Here is a 20,900-nt window from a genome sequence, read left to right as displayed (position 1 = left end):
TAATGTAGGGCCAAATTTTTTTCCTTGTTGTTGGTTTTTCTCCTAGACATTTAATAGCTTTTTGTTGTTTTTGGTTTGTTGTTAATACTCACCTGAGGATATCTTTCCAGGGATTTTTAGAGAGTGGAGGGAGGGGAGACAGAAACAGGTTCTTTCCACCAAACTAGTGTTTTGGGGGGCAGTGCTTTAGGGGTTCTCTGCAGACATTTGCTTCAAATGTAATTTTAAATATTAAAAATCATCTTGAACGTGTACATGCAGGTGCAGAATGGGCATTCACTAAGGCTGCCTGAGACCTCACAGTAAGGCCTTCACTGCTGTGCTTATGTGGGCTCTCAGGGCTGTTGAGCTAGAGGGCTCTAGTTCAGTGCTGTGATCACCAGCCCCGCTGCAACTCCATGCTAGTGGCTTTCACCATAAAATACTTTCAGTGATTATAACCACTGGATGGTTCTTGACATGTGAAGGATAAGGACTGAAATATTCTATTAACCTGTTTTTATCAAGCATCTACTTCAGTCTTGTCAATAATAACCAGAGATTGCAGGCAAGCTGTGACTATTACCATTTGCATCCGATTTTCTATATAGTCAGGATTTTTTCTCCATGTCATACAAACAAATTCAGAAATAAATTAGATGCTAAGATAGTTCACAACTACCCATTTGCACTCGTCAAAAATGCTCCCCCCGCAACCTCACTGATTTAGGACAGTGTTTTGACTTGAACTTAAAATATATATTACTAGCTTGAATTGTCTAAGTAATTGTCTATGTATCTGAAAGGTTAAAAGGAAAACCAAAAAAACTGGATTACATCAAAACCTTTGATTTTGGTTAGGAGGGAGAAAGAGGGCTTAAGACTTTTGGTAGCAACTAAGCTCTTTTCCAAGATTTCTGGCTTGGCTAACTCCAAGAGGACCAGGTTAAAGTAACTATTTATCTAAGGCTGTCTTCTAGAAGCACAAGATCACTGAGGAGGAGGGGTCAGGAAAGAATTTTTAATTCAAACTTTGCTATTTATTCATTGGGAACCCTGGATGAATCTTTGCTGTGCCCTAAGCCTCAGTTTCAACAAAAACCAGGAGGTTGGACTAAATCAGTGATTCTGAACAAAACCTTTCTTCAAGTCAGATTTCACCTAGAAGCCTAATACTGAATGGGCCTGGGGCTCCCTCCCCATGAAGGCCTGACAGAACTGCACGAAAAACATGACACTAGATAATCTAAGGCCTTTCACCGCTAAGTCAGTACTCCATACCCCCTGCTGCCCCTCCCCACCAGGCCCTCTATCTCCGACCTAGACAGACGAAGGGGCTGAGCTGATTGATCCCTCATACCCCACCCACTGGTCACAGTATTGACTAGAGAACCTGAACCCAGGGGCTACACAACTGTCTGTGGGTGAAAATGACACATTTATTTAGTTTTAAATGGTCACTGAGGCTACAGCAGAATCAATGCTGTTACAGTAGGCAAGCACTTACTGTCAGAAGCAACACAGTGTATTTCTTAAACAGCGCCCAAGCCTCATTGGTTACGTGTTTGTTTTCTTTTAATCTTATAAATCAATTGGGAGGCAGTTAAAGGCCAATTTTAAATGCCAATATAAAACAAGTGTCACTGAAAATACAATTGAAATGCAACTGCTATGAGCACTATAAGTTAACTAAGAACTCGGGTCTGAATCAAAAGACTTAGTGGTAAATAAAATACAAGAGCAGCATTTAAAAACTTGTAATTCCCATTTTAGAGGGTGCCCTTTCCCCTTCCCATCCCCTTCCTGCCTCTGTCCTAGCCTAGAAAGAGCCTGTTTGACGGGATGGCAGCTGGTCTCTGCGTGGAAAACTCCACACACAGGAGTGGAACAGTGTCAGTGCTGGTTATGTGCTCCGGACAGCGGACAGCAGGGCTCATGTTTGAGTCAGAGGCTTAGGAGGGCTGCCCTCCAGAAATCTTGTCAGTAACCTCAGCCTAGAACAGCTGTTCTTAGAAAATAACTAAGCAGCTGCGACTCCAGCTATGTTATGCCAAGTTCAGGTGGAGAGTCAGGGCCCTGCAACCTCTGGTTATTATCGCCCAGGGCCCTTTTTGAACCCTGCTAGTAGCCCTACCTCCGCTGATGCAATCGGCTGGTGCAGCGGGGGACAGGTCACTTAAGCCAGCTAATGAAATCCCGAGAAAGCACCTTTCAGTCAGTGCTCATTCTTAGAGGATCAATAGAGGGCAGGGCTAGAGTTAACTTCAATAGGCACGGGCTCTCCTCTCAGTGTGCAGCAGCCAAGTATATCAAGGACAACTGCCTGTAATCTTAATTCCCACTTGATATTCTTTACTAGCTAGAAATTACTTAACAAATCCTAAATAATTTCCACTTTGTTCCTTCTCCTTTAAATCTGTCACAGTACCTTTTTAATTCTCAGAATATTCTTTGCTAACATAGAAATGAACAGGGAGCACATTAGCAAAATTACTGAAGAAAAAGTTTTCTATACATCCTCACTAGAAAAGGCCAGTGGATTAAGGCAGCCCTATCATTTTTGGGTCTGGGATAAGGAGGCCAAAGTGTAGAAAGAAGGGAAATACTGAATGAGTACCAGGATAGGAAAGCTCAGAGCAGCTCAGTCACTGTTACTACCCCATTCCTTCAGACCAAGCTCCTCCACATGATGGCCTGACAAAAGCTGGCCTTGTCCTTGAACCACATACAGCCATCTTCACAGGGCAAGTCCTTGCCTTCAACTCACGCTGTGCAGGTCTCTGCAGCTCGCCACCTGTGGGCATCAACAGACTTGCTGGGTTCTGTTGGTGTTTGAACTCACTGAGAGTTAACCCATTAGACCGCAGAAACCAGAGGAGCTGTGTGTAGACACACCTTGGCTAGGAGACAGATTTTTTACAAATTAGTCTGGGCACAGACTGGTGGGCTCCCTGCTGGACTGAAGGCAGCTGCGACAGCAGCTTCTCCTCCCAGAAGACAGGCTAATTCTCAAACATGGTGGAAGGCACTTGCAGCTTTCACACTGGCACAGCTGAGCTGTTTCCAGTGCTTGTGTTCTAGGCAGAGAGAACATCCATCCAGAAATTCACCCTGGAAAGCCTGCCTCAGAGTTAAGGCCCTCAGAGGGGCTTTGAGCAGGTCCCTTTTCACCAAAGCCCAACCAGCACAGCATGGAGATACTGGGCTGGGGACCCCAGAGCTGAGCGCCGCTCAACAGCAGCCTCCCCGAGGGAAGACGTGCACAGCGTGCCTCCCGAGGGCTGCCCAACAGTGACGCAGGCGGAAGAAAATCACCTCTGTGCAGAGGAAGAGCTAGCCAAGGCGTGATCAGAAGCTATGGCCTTGCTGGGCTGGTTGCAGACCTAAGGAACAGGCTCCTCCCTGTGGAGGGAGGAAAGAGACCCTAGTTAGGCACATACTCCCATCACATCCTGTTCAGTTTCTGTCTAGTCTCTCATCCAAGAACACACAAAGCACTATCTTTCTTTTGTTTTGTTAGTCCTCACTAGAAGATTTTTTCCCCCACTGATTTTTAGAGAGTGGAAGGGAGAGGGAGAGACAGACACATGGATTGGTTGCTTCCCAACTGGGGCCAGGGATCCAGGCTGCCACCGAGGTACATACCCTTGACTGGAATCGAACCTGTGACCCTTCAGTTCCCGGGCTGATGCTGTAATCACAGAGCAAACCAGCTAGCCACCCGCCCCCAGCATCTTCCACTCCACTGCTGCCGCTGATGTTCCTTGGGGAGGCAGGGTTAAGGAGCCAGAGCATTGGCTGCCCTGAAATCAGAGCAGCAGCAGCAGCAGCCAAAAAAAAAAAAAAAAAAAAAAAAAAAAAGGAGCTTGGAGGCCAGAGGTAGTTTAATTACTGTTGCTGCTCAGTTGTTCAGATAAGGAAGAACCACTTGATTGTTACGGAGCCTGACTGCTTCTTTAGCTTTGGAAATGTTAGGGGCAAAACCACCACGGAAATGTGTTTCAGTGCTTGGGCATCATGGCACAGTTCCTGGCCAAGGTCCAGGTTCCCAGCAGCACTTCAGATTGCTTCTAAGATGGAAAAGGGATAAAGGGGGGATAAATCGGAAGGGAAAAAATCGGAACGTGTTAGCAAATGCTACCATGCGGAACACTAAACTTTATTCACTTTATTTATATATTTAACAGTTCTAAAGTATTTACTTCTTGCTTTGACAAAAAATGAAAAATATAGGAGCACTGTCTGACTCCTCTTTAGGAAAAAGGGTTATATGTACAGCTACGGAGAGTTACGGCTCCTCCTTTACATACAAAGGAAAATATTAAAAAAGTGCTTCATTGATCAAAAAAGGGCTAAGAGCTGCAGGCATTTATTCACACTGTACATCAGACCCAAGAAACCCGTATCATAACCTCTTGGCACCTGTCACTAAGAAATGCACAATCTTCGTTAGACTGACTTCTCCCTTTCTGCGCGGGAAGACCACACAGCGCGGGAGGACTACACCCTGTTTCACGAATTCAGACTCCGCAACCTGCTGCCACTGGGAAGTCGGGCTCGTGCTGCGCTCTTGGCTTTGCCTGGATTGGTTGCTCCAGGGATGGCTTCTGGGCTCCATCTTAAGCCTAGCCAGGCACACACAGGAGACACCTTCCTGGGGCAGAGCTGGTCTTGGAACAGGGAACTGCTTCCAGAAAGTGTCAGAAGCCTTCCCTGCTCTCATCCCCGCCACTCACCACAATCCGCCTTGTGACCACTTAGCAGCTTTAGCAGACCCAAGCATGGCCCTACCCACGAAAGGGAGGGCAGGCACAAAACATGGATGCCAACCAAGATTACAAAGCACAGACCTCAACTCTCCACCCCTTCCCCAAACCCACCTCCACCACAAACATTCTTGATTTAAGGCTCTTTTGGGACCACATCAAAGCTTACTGAGGGAAGATGCCCTGAATTGCTTACGGGCTGTGTCACTTCTGAGGACTGCAGAGTCACCTAGTGGGCCTCACTGCTGGCCAGCAGCACAGGAGCAGGGCAGGAGGAGGAAGGCTGATTGTATGGGACACGCCCCAGTTCCAGAGGCTTGAGCTTTAAAAGGCTGATTCTACCCCTTAAGGGGGAGGTCCATGATTTGTTTGTTTTGGGAGTGGGGAATTTTTGGAACCCTGAGTCTGGATTTCCCTGTGCTAGCCAAGGACAGGAGATTGTTTGGGGGACCAGGTGCCTGGGCTCAGGACAGGCTTTGGCCTTGGCCACAGCAACAGACTTGACCAGTCTGCACTTCTATGCCCGGGAGTGGGAAGCACTACACAGCCTGGCGAAGAGGCAGACCCAAGACAGTGAAGTGAAGGGAACCATAGATCGAGTTACACACAATCCCATGGGGAGAACATGCTGACCACCCAGCCCCTCCCCTCTCACTTGCCTCAGAACAACATACACCTTCCTTCCCCCAAAAGCCAATCTCATCTGTCTGTGAGCTGGGACTGGCCCCTTGTGGGAGGGAGAGGGCACCCAGGTAACGCTCGTAGGGAAGATGCTTCCAGCCTCCTCAGCAGCAAACGTTTTCCAACCAGCTCCGATGTGGCATGAGGAATGGTCACAAATGTTAGCACTGGCTCTTCCCCGTATATTTTCTCAGGCCTCCACTCCTGACTCTGATCAGCCTCCTTCCATCCTGAGAAACCAAGCCAACCCTCAGCATCGCCTAACAACAGGCGGCTTTATAGTTACATGGGGCCTGGCAATCTCTGGTATTCCATTAAAAATGTTTTTCCTTTTTTTTTTCTTCCTCAAGACAACCAGGGGAGCATTTTTCTTTTTGGGAGGCAGAGGGAAGATGGAAAGGGGAGAGGAAAAAAAAACAAAACAGGAAAGAAAAATCAATCTACAATCCAGTGGTACATCCCAAATTTCTGTCACTCTGCACAGGTGGTTCCAAGCCCCCATTCCAAAGTGCACGGGCCTCTCGGTCTGCCAGGCTGCATGGGCCTGCCAGAGAACAGCAGCTTGGCCTCTGCCTGCCCCAGGTCACGTAGCTTCAGTTTGAAGTGGCAGCAATGGGCTTATCCAGTTCAAGGTCAATGCTGGAGCTCGTGGGATGTAGGCTGCTATAGCAAGACTTGCATACTCGACTGGGTTCAAAGAGCTGCTGGCTGGGAACTGGAACCTTCTGATTACAACAACTGGAGCAGAATACATTCCCACAATTCCTTGAGGTGAGAAGAAGAAACAAAACAGTATTAGTTTTGGTAGCAGATATGGGTGGGGAAACCAACTTCAGAAGACAGGACTTAGCTGTGTGCAATTCAAATGTGCTGGAGACTCCTCTAAGAGTGAACTTCCGTTTGTCTAGCCAAGAAAAAGCCAAGCAGAGAGGGGATCCCTACCTGTCAGTCACAGCCTCATCACTATGGCTCAAGGTTACCAGGTCTACAGGAGGATGTTGCTCAAGAGAGAGCCGTGAAAGCAAATGAGCCCGGGGCAGAAGCAGCTGCTAACTCTATGGTAAGTCCTGGCCCGGAAAATCCAGTGGCCACACCCACCTGGGCAACAGCCTCTATGTAGCGGGTGATCACAGAGAGGCAGAGGCCAGTGGAGCTCCCACAAGCCCTGCAGATGAGAGAAAACACCCTGCCCAAAGGACCACGGCCCCAGAGGCTCACAGGCAGCAACGGCAACATGGAGAACAGACTGCTGCCATCTAGGCCTGCTCTGCGTCCAGCATGCAAAGCCAGAGACAAGCAACCAGTGACAGACACATGCTCAGGGTGAAATGACAAGAACACAGATGAACACACATGCACACATCCCCTTATTAGATAGGTATCAGTCAATTATGGCTCACTCCCCTGCCCCCATGCAACTCTAGGGACTATCCGCTCTACCTGAAGGCCTGACTTGTACCCAAGCCTCCCCTCTCCTCCTCCCCTTGAAAGCCTGCCTTTGATGTGTGAGTGCAGCACAGGTCTGCGCACTCAAACAAGACACCTGTTCACAGCTACCAGGAAAGGGAACCGGCAGAGGATGACTTTCCGCCCACCTTACAAACCCACTTTTGATGGGCCTTCCAGGACAAACCAATCCCAGTGCGCCAAGAACAGGAGATTCCGAGGAGCCTAACGCAGCTCGCCAAAGACGGGGAAAGCAGCAAAGGGAAATTCTTCTCAGCCAACATCACTCACTATTTTTTCATTTACGTTCCTCAGAATGCAAACCCAGCACTAGCCTAAGGACCAGCTGGGCACAGAGGGGAGAATACAGAATACCCTTTCAGGACCAAAAGGAAACGCCTCAAAAGGAAAAGTCCAGACACAGGGTAATGAAAGGACAGAAAACTAACACACAACTTTTTCTGGAATGCAGCACTTCACAACTCTGTTCTGAAAAGCTAAGTCAGCAAGAGCCTGTGGTTACACAGAAGAATTACCTAAGTCTGGTTTTGAATATTTACATTTATTTAACACACCTGCTAGAGTTCAGCTCAAAAGCCTGACATGAATTTGATCAGTTAAGCTTTCGATCTGACTTCAGGGGATCCTGACAGACCCTAAGTGGAGTCTTCCATGTTAAAACAGTTCTCTGGAAAGACAACCTCTGTTCATTTCTGGTCTCTTTGAAACAAACAAAAACAAAAAAGAGCAGAGATGCTGTTTGACTTAGAAGTCATTAGCATTATTCTGGCACCTCAGAGAATGACTGCCCCCCCCCCCCCCACAAAAAAAACCCTCTAAAAATCCAACGGGTTATTCCACAAGACCCGCTGAAGCACTGCTGCTTGTCACAAGCAGGATGGCCGAGCTGACCTGTGCAGTCAGGAGGGGAGCCCGGGCCGCAGCCGGACTCGGCCCTAATGGTCTGCTCAGCTGGCTGCTCGGGTTCCCCCGGAAGCCGCCGCCTGCCTGTGTGCCCAGCCCCAGGTTACAGCCCAGTGAGTGCAGAGAGGGGGAAATGGCGCGTTAGTGTGAAGTTATAGTAGATATGCAGACATCACAGACATGTTGTTGCAAATGCTCACCACGTTTGATCAACACGGTCAGTGTCCCTGCAAGGAGGGGAGAAAGAGCTCAGAGGAGAAGGCAACCAAAGACATTTGGGCTTGGGGTGCAGGGTAGGGAGATATATAGTCCTAGAAGTATCATTACTAGACAAAGAGATGGTTCCATTTTTTGTCTGGGATCACTCAGGTGTGTAAGCTATACCACGATTCATATAAACTTCCTATACCAAGAACACTGACCATCCTGTAGTCACCACCCCAGGTGGGGCCAAGCATCAGTAGCAACTCACTACCCCACCAAGAAGGAAGGAAGGAGTCCGGAGCCTAAAGGTTTAAAGACTGTTCTCCACTGTCCAACTACCATCCCCAGCTACTTTTGCTCACCACTAGTAAAAGGAAACCAAGTTTGGGGTCAGGAAACAGGGTAAGAAGTAGGAAAAATGAAGTTCCCTGCCCACAACTGGAAACCTATTTTGCTCAAAGCAGCCATGTTGAATGGGAAGCAGTTTTATTTTAGGAATAAGAAATGGTGATTTGAGTGGTGGCTATTGCTCCACCAATCTGGGAAGCGAAACAAAAAGGGACATAATTTGCACGTTTCAAAATTCAGTCATGATCATTCTGAACTGGAAGAAAGACACCCAATGCAGTTCTGCAAACACCAATTTCAGAGGCACAAAGCGTGAGAAGTCCTATGGACCAGGGGGCCTGTCTTAAGACAGAATACTGCCAGCCAGATGCCTGCATCTCTCCAATCTACAGGCTCCATGGACCAAATCTCAACCCCACACCCTGGCCCACCACATCCCCCAGTGGCACCTGCAGTGGTGTTTCCTGCTGGCGAGCCAGAAGGCGCTGTCACACGCATAGCAGTGGGCAGCCAGGTGGTCAGGGAGCCAACGGGTCATCTGTAAAACAGATGGGGCCAGGTTAGTAACAGGAAATGGGCCATCCAGCTGTTGCCAGCAGAGCTATGCTGGGGGCAGCAAGAGTCACAAAGACCATACTGTCCCTGGGGGCACCAGACTAGCAGGTCTGATGTCAGCAGTACAAGAAAGGCGTCCAAATCATTTTCCTGGAGGGGACTCCAAACTCCCCTGAGATAAAATGGCAGGCAGCAGCAACTTGGGTCACTATGAGAGCTGGCAAAGCTCCAGTTCATAGAGGCAATGAGGAGAGAGGGCCAGCTCGCTGAGTCTCCCTGGCTCAATAATTCTAGGCTCCATGGGGATTCACAGGCGCGGAGATTCACAGAGGCTCAAGGCTAAGTGTGCTATGAGGTGATTCCTTGCCCAAGGGAAGGGGGTAGGGATGGGGATGGACAACTGCAAGACAGCTGCATGGATGGCACTCAGAACAGGGGCTGAGCCTGTACCTCCGTGTCCTGTTTATCCACCTGCTCCCAGCTGGCTTCAGAGAAAATCTCTGTGCTGCAGCGAGACAAAGAGTTCTGATCCAGATTGCTTTCCGAGTCGGGGATTGAAGTCTGTTGGCAAACAAACACAGCTGAAGAGAATGAACCTGGTCTCCTTCCTGAAGAAGAAGAAAGGGCTTGGAAAAGAAGAGGGAGCACTGGGGACTTGGGGTGGCCTTGGTGTTAAGGCTGCCGAATCTGTAGGTACAGTACATCAGCCATCAAGAACTGGGTTGAGCAGGTGCAGAGACAGGGTTGAGCTCAGCTGGAAGAGAGATACACAGGTCTAAGGCTGTGTGCAATGATTCTGGGCCTTGGATTCCAGGAAGTGAGTGGGGCAGAAGGAGTGGGGACTCGGTGTCGGCTGCTCCAGTGGGCCTGTCAATCCAACCCTACCACTTACATCCGTGTGTTGAAATTGAGTGCTTTGGGCCTGTCCTCCTTTCTCTGAAGGACTCTTAGGAAAATGAGAAATCATCATTAGTGTGAAGGAAAAACTGAGAAGTCAGTTGTGATTGAATGTCATTGATGAGCCCGCCTTTAATGTACGCTGACTGCCTCAGAGCCAAGTTCGCACTTGTCCATCAACACCGAATACTTGAACGTTAGCACACCCAGTAAGAGAGAGCCTCCTTGATAATCTCCCCTCAGTACCCCCACTTCATTACCAGGCCCCATCAGTGCTAACATCACAGTGCTAGAAATCAATCACTTCTCCATTTCTGCTGCCATCACCTGCCACAGAGTAGATACGAATATCTGCTCAAAAAGAACTAAACCGGCACCGGTACAGCCCATGTTGGGTGGGCAGGTGGGTGGGTGGTGCTACCAAGGTAGGACAAGCACTACCATTTAATAGGAATATCTGACATTACCCTACAAATGTCATTCTGCCCAGGAGTTTATGCCCTTATGATCCTCTCTCCAGAGTCTTGACTAACCATGTAGTGAGTGCTAGCTCTCTTCCTCATTCTAACTGCCTAAACAGGACACGCGTGGAAAGTAAGCAAGGCAGGGAGGAAAAGGGCAGACTGCCATTCACATGGCTGCCTTTCCAATTCTTTGAGAAACCTGTACAGTCACCATGCACCAGTCACAAAGGTGGCCAGCCTCAGTGTGCCCCGCTTCCTGGGGCGGCGCTGAAGCACAGTATACTCACCACTTCATCCCCAAAGTCCCCATTGAAGCGTAGAGAGCTGGTCAGATACTGGCTCTCCAGGCGACTCCTCAGCTCCTGCACTTGTTTCTTCAAGGTCTCCACTTCCTGTTGGTGGCCTGATTCGATCTGACGCAGGCGCTGTTGGATAGTGTCCGTATACACAGGCATGCCGTCATCGTCCAGGTGGCTGCGAGAAGGCTGGTCAGGGCTGCCAGTTGCAGATGGCCTCCCTGTCTGGCTGTGTAGCCACTTGTGGTGCAAGTTCCTCGAGTGTAAGTGGGCAGAGCTGCAGCTTATAGCAGAGAGCTGGCAGCTCAGTGAGTCCTTGCTCCTACCGGCCTCCCCATTGGCGCAGTGCCCGTTGGGGGTGGGGTACTCCTGGAGGGTGCTAAGCCCTGGGGGCTGCTCGGAGGCCTTGTTTTCAGTCTCTGGGACACCGTTGCACACAAGCCCCTCTTTACATTCAGCTACAGGCAAGGCACAAGGAGAACGTGCTGGGCTGTGGGTGCTGCCAGGGGAAGTCCTGTGCACCACAGATCCCACTAGGGGCCTCTCGGCCAGGCTCTTCTCTGGAGGCCTGGGTTCCATGGCTTGAGGAAGCACGTCCTTGCCACTAAGCCTGTCACTGTTTACCAGGCAAGGTCTATGGTGAGGCCCACTTTCCGACTTCACTTCATCTTCCATTAACGTGTCCAAAGAACTGTCTATGTTTGGTCCTCTGCCCTCAAATGGGACTTGGGAGAGCAGCGGAGAACTTGACTGTGAGGTACCATACCCAATTTTTGCATCAACTGGGATTGTAGTAATTGCTTCCTCCCTATCCTCTGCGATAGCTCCTATTTGAGGCTGTTCCACAGGGACCTCCTGGACCTCCTCTCCCATGGGGGGCTCCTGGAGAGAGCTGGGAAGAACACTGTGCCCGCCATGCTGGTCAGGAACACCCTGTGAGGAGAGAGGAGGGCCAATACCTGGGGGGCTCCTCAGAACAGCAGCATCCAGTGGCGGTGCTTGATGAAGCACAATGGCCGAGTCCTCGGGGGCCATCCCCCTGCTCTCTTTTTGTGGGACCGCCTCCTCTGTGCCCTCCTGCATCAGGATGCTCCCCCTCTGGACAGTCTCCTCTGTCCCACTCTCCTCTTTGGTGGCCTCTTGCAAAATGTTCTCCATCTGCCCCTCAGCCACTCCAGCTGCAACAGATAGCTCTGCGCCACCCAGCACTTTGGTTGGCTTGCCCAGGCTGTCAGGGTCAAGGGGCTCCTCTCCAGGACCAGCCAGGCTGCTTAACTCGAGGGAGCGCCTGTGCTGGTGCTCCTGCCACTTTTCATTCAGGCTTGGGTCGCTGCTGCGCCGGCTGGCTAGGGGCACCGTGTTGTCGCAGGCTGTGGTCAGATTGTCAAATGATCTAGTCTTTGGTAGCCTAAAACGAAGGAATTTAGGGGAAATGAGACTCTGAGGCTGATCAGATGTTAAGTAGGAGACAACAGATTTTAACAGTTGTCATTTTATAATTGGGTCCATTATAACTACTCAAGGAGCTACGGTGTCTCTGAAGTGAGGCTCAGACCGCTAGAAAGGCAAAGCTCCAGGCCCAAGCCTTCTGTAAGTCTGCAGACTTCCTCCTGCACCACCCTCTACCCCGTGCCCAAAATATACAAATAAGCTAGTAGCAAATGCTATTTTAAGAAGTCGTCCTTTATGATACTGTTTCTCAACTCGTGGCAAAGGAAAGTACTGCTAATTTTCTGATATATTATCATTTTAAATTAATTTATTACTTACAGTCTGAATTCAATAAACTTAATTCAGTGGCTGAAACTCAAGCCAGAGGGTCACAAGAAATCCAGAGGATTTACATCACTGAAAACCTGCTCAGTGCCTGCAGCAGAGCGATGTAGTGGCAGGGCCCACTGAGGCCCAGAACCCTTATACCTTTCCTGAGAAAACTTCCGAGATCTAAAAAAACATGTGGAGCCAGCCAACGTCAGGATCTCTGACCAACTCTGGGTATCCTAACAGAGGAATACCACACAAGACTTAAGGCCTTGGCATCAACTTTGGGCTCACCGGCTCAGGAGTGGATCATCAGGGCTGCTGCCAGGGGCTGGGTATGGTGCACAGCTGTCATCCACAGGGGTGGACGGGGATGGGCAGGGCAGGTACACTGCACTCCACAGCATCAGGTTACGCACATGGCACACAGGGTACAGCACCTGAAGAGAGAGTAGAGGACACAGGTTTCAACAAGTCCTTTAGAGATATCTAGAAATAAAGGTCAAGAACAAGCACCATGTTGGAGCAACCAGCAGTTCTTGGCCAATCTCCACAGGAAGTTAGCATCAGTGGATACAAGTCTATTTCCCAAGAGGACCTATATGAGATTAGACTTGTGGCAACATTTTTCACCTGAGAGGCTCTTGTAAGCATGAACACTTAAAGTATTTTTTAAAAAATCCATTTCTCAGGTCACCTTTACTGAAAGCAGCAGCTTAATTTGTTGCTTTTCTACATACGAAAGTGAATCATTTCACTAGATGGTGACTGTTCCCTGGTAAAAAAATTGGCTTCAGAAGACACTGACCTATTTTATAGGATCATTTTAATTAATCATGTGAAAAGGAGGAAAATTTCTTCCTGTATTGTTACTTTCCCAGCAGGCACAGTGAAGGAGAGAAGCAGTTACCTCAAATCCTTCCTCTCTACTTAAATGTAGTGAGAAGCACATTAATAGTCCAGCAAAGCAATAAAACCTCTGATTAGCCTCCTTTCACTTCTTTAGAATTTAAGATGCATTCTGACAAAAGGAACATTACCGTACATCAGCACACAGATGTAAGTGCCTCCCTTTTCTCTGCTTAACAGAAGGTGTTCCTTTGAGGAACGAAGTCTTAGAGGGCCTGCCAGTTCTCCATGTCAGCACAGAAATAGACACACATGCGAATGTCACTGAGTTTTCTGCTCTCGGGAACAGAAGCTGCTGTGGATAGCACCACCGGATGATACTGTATGTGCTGGGGGACTGGTGGCAGCTCTTTCTGAGCTACCAGGGCCAACTCCAGTGCCTCTACCACTCACTGGGCAGAACACGCTAGGAGTAAGTGAGCTCTGGCGGAGGTGCCAGGAAAGATTCGTGTTTCCAGTGGTAGAGTTGTATATGAAATCAGACCACCCTGAGTAAAAGTGGTCAGAAGCAGGTCAGAGCATCACTAGGAAACGGGTCTTTCTCTCAGGACAAAGTGATAGGAAAAAAATGAACCAACCCATCCAGAGATCAGAGATGCCTTTGAGAAAACAGTCACTACTCAAAAAGGCTCTTAAATGTCCCCACCACTAAATTCCTTCTCTGCTGATCAGAGAGGAAAGACTGAAGGATACATACGGCTTCTGACTGAGAGGAATACAGTAGGTTTTTGAAAGCCTTGTTGCCTGCCCGAAGCAGTGACCACACAGAACATGTCCGTTCCTGAGTATGCTTTTCTCCTCTCTCCTTGGCGTTGTTGCACAGGAATGTTCCAAAGAGGCAGGAATAGGTATGTTGCACCAGTTTCACCTGTGGGAATCCAATGAGGCAAAATCAAGCAATAGGGTACATATTCTCTGGGGAAAGTTCTTTCCAGACATCCCTGAGAGCAGTTCCGTTCACACTCGGTAAGGATGGGAGAACCAAGTAAAACCACGCAATAGCCACCTCCTAACAGCGCCCATTTCGGAGTGCCAACCCCAACCACCATGACTCCTAAATCGAAAGAACAAAGATAACTGGCATACCCACTCCTCTTGCCTCCCCGACAAACAGTCTCTGAGGTCCTAAGTTAACAGTCACTCTCAAGAGTGACAGCATATAAACTGCATACAGGAGGACAGTGTGCAACCCAAGTCTGAACTGGGAACACACTTCTAAATGGCCTTCACTCAACAAGTGGTTACTGAGCATCTCACATACTCGAGACGTTTCTATAGGGCTGATACACATCAATAATCAGGTAGCTCTCCTACCCTGATGGAGCTTATTCTAGTTGTGAAAGAGGGATGACCAGTGCTATGGACAACAATAAGGTAGAGTAAGAGGGACAGGGCAGTGTGGGACAGCCTCCCTGGCCCAAGACTTGACGGAATGAAGAGCGGTCATGTGGGTATCTGGAAGGGAAATGCTCAGCAGAGGTGACAGCAAGCACGTCTTAAGGTGAGTGTATGCTTGTGATTTCTGAGGAACAGATGGAGGCCAGTGTGACTAAAGGACATTGCACAAGAATGGCAGGAAATGAAGCCAGACAGATAACCTCTGAGGGAGACCTGCAGGCCTAGATTCAAGGAATAAACACTTGTTTTTTACTGTTGTTTTCTTAATTTTTAAAATGGGAGAATGACCCCTCTTAAATTCTAAAAGGATACACAGATTCAAATGAAAACTGGCCCACTATCATTTGTATTGATGCCCCCACGAATTTAGAGGGTCCCCAAAATGAAGAATCATATGCCCAAACTCACAAGGAATGCTTCATTGAACTCAAAAGAGCAAGGAAATTGCCTCTGAAGCTGATGAACACAGTCAAGCCACTGCAGAAACACTGGGCAACGCTCGTTTAGATCATCTGAGTTCTCCCCATGACCACACCGATCGGCAAACTTGTGACCAAAATCTAGCCACTCCATCTCCACAAGGACCTGGAAACCCTGCAGGGAAGCACATAAGAAAGACCATTTGTGCTTGTCTGTCCAGATTGTGACAGTCCTGAGCCTGGTATCACTAGCAGTGAACCCTTTAACAGCCTCCCACTAAGCCCATGAAAAGAAGCCCTGGATCCAGCCTCGAGGCCAAAGGCTGAATCCCTGATAAGATACGTTTAAGTCAATTTTCCCATTCCCTCAACTTTGTTCCATAATCATCAAAAGGGTACTAAGCCTTTCCTGAGTTAATGTATATTTTTTGCCTTCACTCACTATATAAAAGTCACTACTTTCGCCCTAACTGGTTTGGCTCAGTGGATAGAGCATCAGTCTGCAGACTGAAGGGTCCTGGGTTCGATTCAGGTCAAGGGCACATGCCCAGGTTGAGGAATTGGTCCCCAGTAGGGACGTGCAGGAGGCAGCCGATCAATGATTCTCTCTCATCATTGATGTTTCTATCTCTCTCTCCCTTCCTCCCTGAAATCAATAAAAATATATTTAAAAAACAAAAAGTCACAATTTTCCCCTAAATTTCTTTACTTTTTAGTGTCTTTCATGTTATACCTACACAGAAAGTAATGTTTGTAAAATCTTTCCTAACCTCTGATTTACATATTATGTTAGGGTACATTTATGGTTTTTCTTACATCTTTAACCCAACAGGAGGTTCTTTCAGAGTAGAGCTCTTTCTTCACAGGATACTGTGGTAATACTTATGACCACAATAAGTATACCAAGATTCTTCTAAAGAAGCCCCGTTTTCTTGGGTAGGGAAAACTTTTCCAAGTAGGTAGACTACAAAGGAAAATATGCTATATTCTCAATACTTTATTATCTAAATCTGCGCAATTTAAGAGGCAAGAACTGTGGTAGGCACCACCACAGTTTAGCTCAAGGTAAAGGAGCAATGATTTAAAACAAGAAAATTTCACTTTCATTAGACCTAACCACACAACTGAAACTGACCATTAAACCCTCTAATGTGTCCCCCACTCACCCTGAAGTGCCAAGTCCTACTCCCTGGATGCACCCACCTCTATGGTTCGGTAATAAGGGTCCAGCAAGAGCTTAGCCAATGCCACAATCTGGGGGGTGCGGTCCCAGCCATCTGAGCAGTGTACTAGCACTGGTCGCTGATCACGATCCACAGCATGCACTACCAACAGTGCCGACTTCAAAAGCACAGATAGGTGATGGAGCCATTTTGTGCTTTCAAGAGCTGAGAGCCAACTATAAAAATAAAAAGAGGAGGGGATAAGGGAATTCTGACTCTTCTGATTACTTCACTGAGTCACGCCAAATAACCATCAAATTAAACAGCAGGTCCCAAAGACTTTCCCTTCAAATAAACATTGCCAAAGCAAACAGAAAACCTGTCTCTGTGTCTCCATAAAACATGTACAAAGATGATGCCCAAACCTTCCTGTGCAATAGAGCAGCGGTCGCCAACCTTTTGGACCTCGGGGAGCGCTGGCTGGCGACCGCTGTGATAGAGGAGAGCCTTAGAAATGGGGCAGCCATCAATAGGACCACTTTTTGTTTCAAACATCTTATGGCTAATTTCCCAGGAAATTAATATTTAATATTTTTCAGTCTGTGATAGGTATATACCTAGTTTAAAAAAACATGTAGTTCTAGAATCTTCTCTTGAAGAAAATGCAGCCACTTCTGATATGTAAAACACAAGATATTTATATATTTATATTTATATTTAATGATCAGCAACTTTATCCAACAAATTTTCAAAAAAAAGTACAGAAAATTTGTTTAACAGAGACTGGATTCAGCCAGGATCTAGAAGACCCTTTATTCAAAAGGCCTTTAGGAAGTATCAGATCACAAGAATTGCCCCTTGAGAGTAATCACAAGCTGATCACACTTGTCTTTTAACTGTTGACAATTTGTTTCTTGTCATGAATTCCACTCTCCCCTTCCCCCCCCCCCTCAAAAAAGCTCTCTGATTTCTCCAAAATGCAATCAGATTTGTATTAAGACCACAGTGTAGCCCTTCAAACACTGAGTCAGAGGAAGAAATAAGTACTTCTGCTAGGGGGCTCTGAGAGGGCTGTTGCCAAGACTACTATAAACAACTATTAAACCTCGGGGAATGAGTGTGAATTTTTGGAATAATCAAGGAGGGGAGGTAAACAGACAACAGAATGTAGTGTATAAGCTTTGGTTTCACATGGATTAGCTTGGTCTACCAATCAGACTCTAGATCCTCGGAGAGCGGACACTGTATCTCAGGCATCGCTGAAAATCATGGGTAAATAAATGAACAAAAAAGCAAAACTCAATCTCAAAACCTTCTACCTCCTAATAGGTACCCAGAAACATTTTTTGCTAATGGGTAAATTGTTTATTCTCATTCCTCACACAGTCTTGAAAGAAACGAAAAGATAAGGCACAGGAGAGAAAATACTCAATTTTTTCCTGGCCCCTGGAGAGACAGTGAACGAGAACGAGTGGAAGGTTCTCTTGAACCTGACTAAACCATTCACTCTTAGCAGCTGGTGTTGTCCATGCCCCACAGAGAAGCTGCACTACAACATCCACACTCCCCTGTCCTATTCTAAAACCGGAGTAGGAAGATGCCGGGCCCTAGCCTTCCACAGCCACCAGTGCTGGGGGGCCTGTTTACAGCTGGTCCCATCTCTGCCATAGCTTCCTTTTCCCTCAAGGGAGGCGTCAGCACAGCATTATAACTTGCTGCCAAAGACAAAGCTGGAGGGGGGGTTGAAGGATTGAGTGAAAAAGGTGACGGGATTAAGAAGTACAAATCGGCCCTAGCCGGTTTGGCTCAGCGGATAGAGCGTCGGCCTGTGGACTGAAAGGTTCCAGGTTCGATTCGGTCAAGGACATGTACCTTGGTTGCGGGCACATCCCCAGTAGGGAGTGTGCAGGAGGCAGCTGATCGATGTTTCTCTCTCATCGATGTTTCTAACTCTATCCCTCTCCCTTCCTCTCTGTAAAAAAATCAATAAAATATTTTTAAAAAAAAAGAGGTACGTATCGGCAGTTACAACATAGTCACATGGATGTAAAGTACAGCACAGGGAATATAGTTAATAATATTGTAATAACTATGTATGGTGCCAGGTGGGTACTAGAAAAGTTGGGGGGATCACTTTGTAAAGTATTCTAACCACCATGCTGTACACCTGAAATACATACAAAATAATACTGAATGTAAAAACTATAATTGAAAAATAAAATTAAAAAAGATAAAGCATTACCTTCTGTACTTTATTTTTATTTTTTATATTTTTACTGATTTCAGAAAGGGAGAGGGAGATAGAAATATCAATGATGAGAGAGAATCATTGACTGGCTGCCTCTTGCATGCCTCATACAGTGCATCGAGCCCGCAACACAGGCATGTGCCCTGACTGGGAATCGAACCGTGACCTCCTGGTTCATAGGTCGATGCTCAATCACTGAGCGACACAGGCCAGGCAGCATTACCTTCTTTAAAAACCCCCTTCCTACCCGGACATTCATTTGGACCAACCTAGTGCTAATTACACCCTCTGTTCGGAGTTTAAAAACTGGCTTGCCCTGGCCTGGCAGCTCAGTTAGTTGGCGCACCAATGTACACCACGGGGGTGCATCCCATTCCTAGTCAGGGCACGTATCTAGGGTGCATGTTCCATTCCCAGTAGGGGTGCATATGGGAGGCAACCTATTGATGCTCCTCTCTCATATCCATGTGTGTGTCTCTCCCTCACAACCTAAAAATCAATAAAAACATATCCTCCGGCAAAGACAAAAATAGCTTTATAATTTTAATATATGGAAGATTAGAGTTCAGGTAGTGTTGATTCTATCCCTTTCATTTTAGAGACAGGAAAACGGATGCCCACAGATTTGGCCAAAGTCGTACAGCGGCAGATCTCCCGGGTCCTCCTTTCCACGCCCCACCTTTAAGGAGGAGAGTGCTACTAGCGGGCTCTGTGAACGTGCAGCACATGCAAGCTGCTAACCCCCAGAGCCGAACCTCAAGCTCAGCTCTTCCGTCAGGCTTTTCCCCAAGGACAAGCGCTTCACCCTCTGGGCTGATTGCAGCTGTGATGAATGCAATCATGTGCTACCAGGAGTTAGTACAAGTGCTCCAGGCAGCCATTTGATTTAATAAATCAAGGAAAGAAGGCTGCAAAACTTGATGTGATCCTGAGTCTACTGAATAGAACCCGAAGAAACAGCTATGGGCTCCAGCACAAATACCAGAAAAGAGAAAATTCTCTCTTCTTTGGCACCATTTCTGGCTTCCTGAAATGTAAAGCAGGGGCCTTTAAATATTTACCTGTCCGTATTTGTTTTACAGAGCATCCCTCCTAATTTATCTGGTATTCAAACATTCCCTTGGGAAGAGGGGACGTTATTTCACCTTCCTCACTGCAAATGCCAGCCACTCATTTTTAATAATCAATAAAAATCATGGTAATGCCCTTAGTAAATGAGAGAGGATAGTTTAAAAATCAGAAGCTTATGTAAAAAGAACTGACCTAATAGCAAGTTTTAAAAAGTTTAACCCTATTTAGAACACAATTTGACTCTTCATGGTAAAACATCCCAGTTCATAGCAGATAAGTGTCACTACAGGACGTCAGAAACCAAAAAATTAAATTACTCTGGGCCAAAAGCAAATGTAGAAAAGGAGGAAGAGTTTTCAGAAAGAGACAAGAAAGCAATACTTCCATTCTGAGGGCCTCTGTTTGTTATGTGCTGCACATTTTAAACCTTCCAAAGGCTACATTTTAATCCCAGATCCTCATTTATGCTGCCATGCTCCTCACACTGAAAGAATACGCACAGAGACTGACAGTAAAACTGAAGTTTACACCAAGAAATAGAAGGAAGCTCTGAACTCGTTTGGGGAAAAAATAAAGGCAATGCAAAATTAAAGCCAAGGCCAAGGTCTTACTTTCCCGGATCTGGCATCTGTGTGCACAGCAACCGCAGAGACTGAAAACTCCTCCGAATTGAATGAATATTCGCCATCCCCATAAACACAACTTCACAGTTGGGGTAATACTCTGGAGAGAAGAACAGTAAGTAGAACACAAATACGTTAAATTTAAAGCCCACGTGGCCAAATTTAAAAGAAGCAAAATGGCAATAAATAAACCCAATGCAACTGCAGTGTTTTGAAGCCTAAATTAGCTCAGTCCTTTATTATGAGTGGAAAACAGTGCTTGAAATTTTACCTGTTTTTGCAAAAAGGAAGGTTAGATTTGTGAGGATACTGACATAAAATAGAAGCTGTTACTTAAAAAACATTAATAATGAAACTAAGAAGATCTATATACTCCCATCTCACCCCCAGGTTTACTTCTTGGGCCTCCGCTAACTTGTAGCTCTGGAATCTCTGAATAAAACCTGGCAGAACAATGCATTTCATGCATTCAAATTTCACCTTGGTACCACTGCTTTTAATTTTCAGCTTAGATCCCATCTGAATAAGGAAGTTTGGTGCCTCAACTTGCTACATCGGCACACAACTGGCACCAAAGGGTTCCGTCTTTGGAGAAAACCAGCATTCAAACAGTAGGCATGTCAGAGGTTCGGAGAGAAGCACGTTACTAGAGTTTTGTATTTACTGCTTCGATTCCCACGCCAGGTTTTCTAAGTGGAAGCCACGTGAGGAGTTTCAGTAAGACAAGGGATGAGCACACCCACTTGTC

The 20,900-nt window shown here is 47.0% G+C and overlaps 1 protein-coding gene across 7 annotated transcripts in view; it reads right to left on the bottom strand.

The window, feature by feature from the left end:
• Nucleotides 1-4,120: 4,120 nt before the first annotated feature.
• MTMR3 (myotubularin related protein 3) overlaps nt 4,121-20,900 on the bottom strand; it is an 85,082-nt gene continuing 68,302 nt past the window's right edge. For 3 of the 7 annotated variants that reach the window (XM_080649653.1, XM_080649654.1, XM_080649659.1), the window contains 10 exons: nt 20,141-20,252; nt 16,251-16,446; nt 15,037-15,222; nt 13,928-14,098; nt 12,616-12,761; nt 10,552-11,968; nt 9,354-9,464; nt 8,798-8,886; nt 7,997-8,023; nt 4,121-6,191 (listed from right to left, as the gene is read on the bottom strand). In XM_080649653.1, the coding sequence (XP_080505779.1) occupies nt 6,020-6,191; nt 7,997-8,023; nt 8,798-8,886; nt 9,354-9,464; nt 10,552-11,968; nt 12,616-12,761; nt 13,928-14,098; nt 15,037-15,222; nt 16,251-16,446; nt 20,141-20,252 (2,627 nt within the window). In that variant the 3' untranslated portion in view covers nt 4,121-6,019. The remainder of the gene's footprint in view (nt 6,192-7,996; nt 8,024-8,797; nt 8,887-9,353; nt 9,465-10,551; nt 11,969-12,615; nt 12,762-13,927; nt 14,099-15,036; nt 15,223-16,250; nt 16,447-20,140; nt 20,253-20,900) is intronic. The other 4 variants (XM_080649656.1, XM_080649657.1, XM_080649655.1 and 1 more) reach the window with 3 other exon arrangements.

The sequence above is a fragment of the Plecotus auritus genome (genome assembly GCF_963455305.1).
Source record: "Plecotus auritus genome assembly, chromosome: 13".
Lineage (NCBI taxonomy): Eukaryota > Metazoa > Chordata > Mammalia > Chiroptera > Vespertilionidae > Plecotus > Plecotus auritus.
Note: the sequence above shows the minus strand (reverse complement) of the source record. Positions and strands in the feature narration are given on the sequence as shown.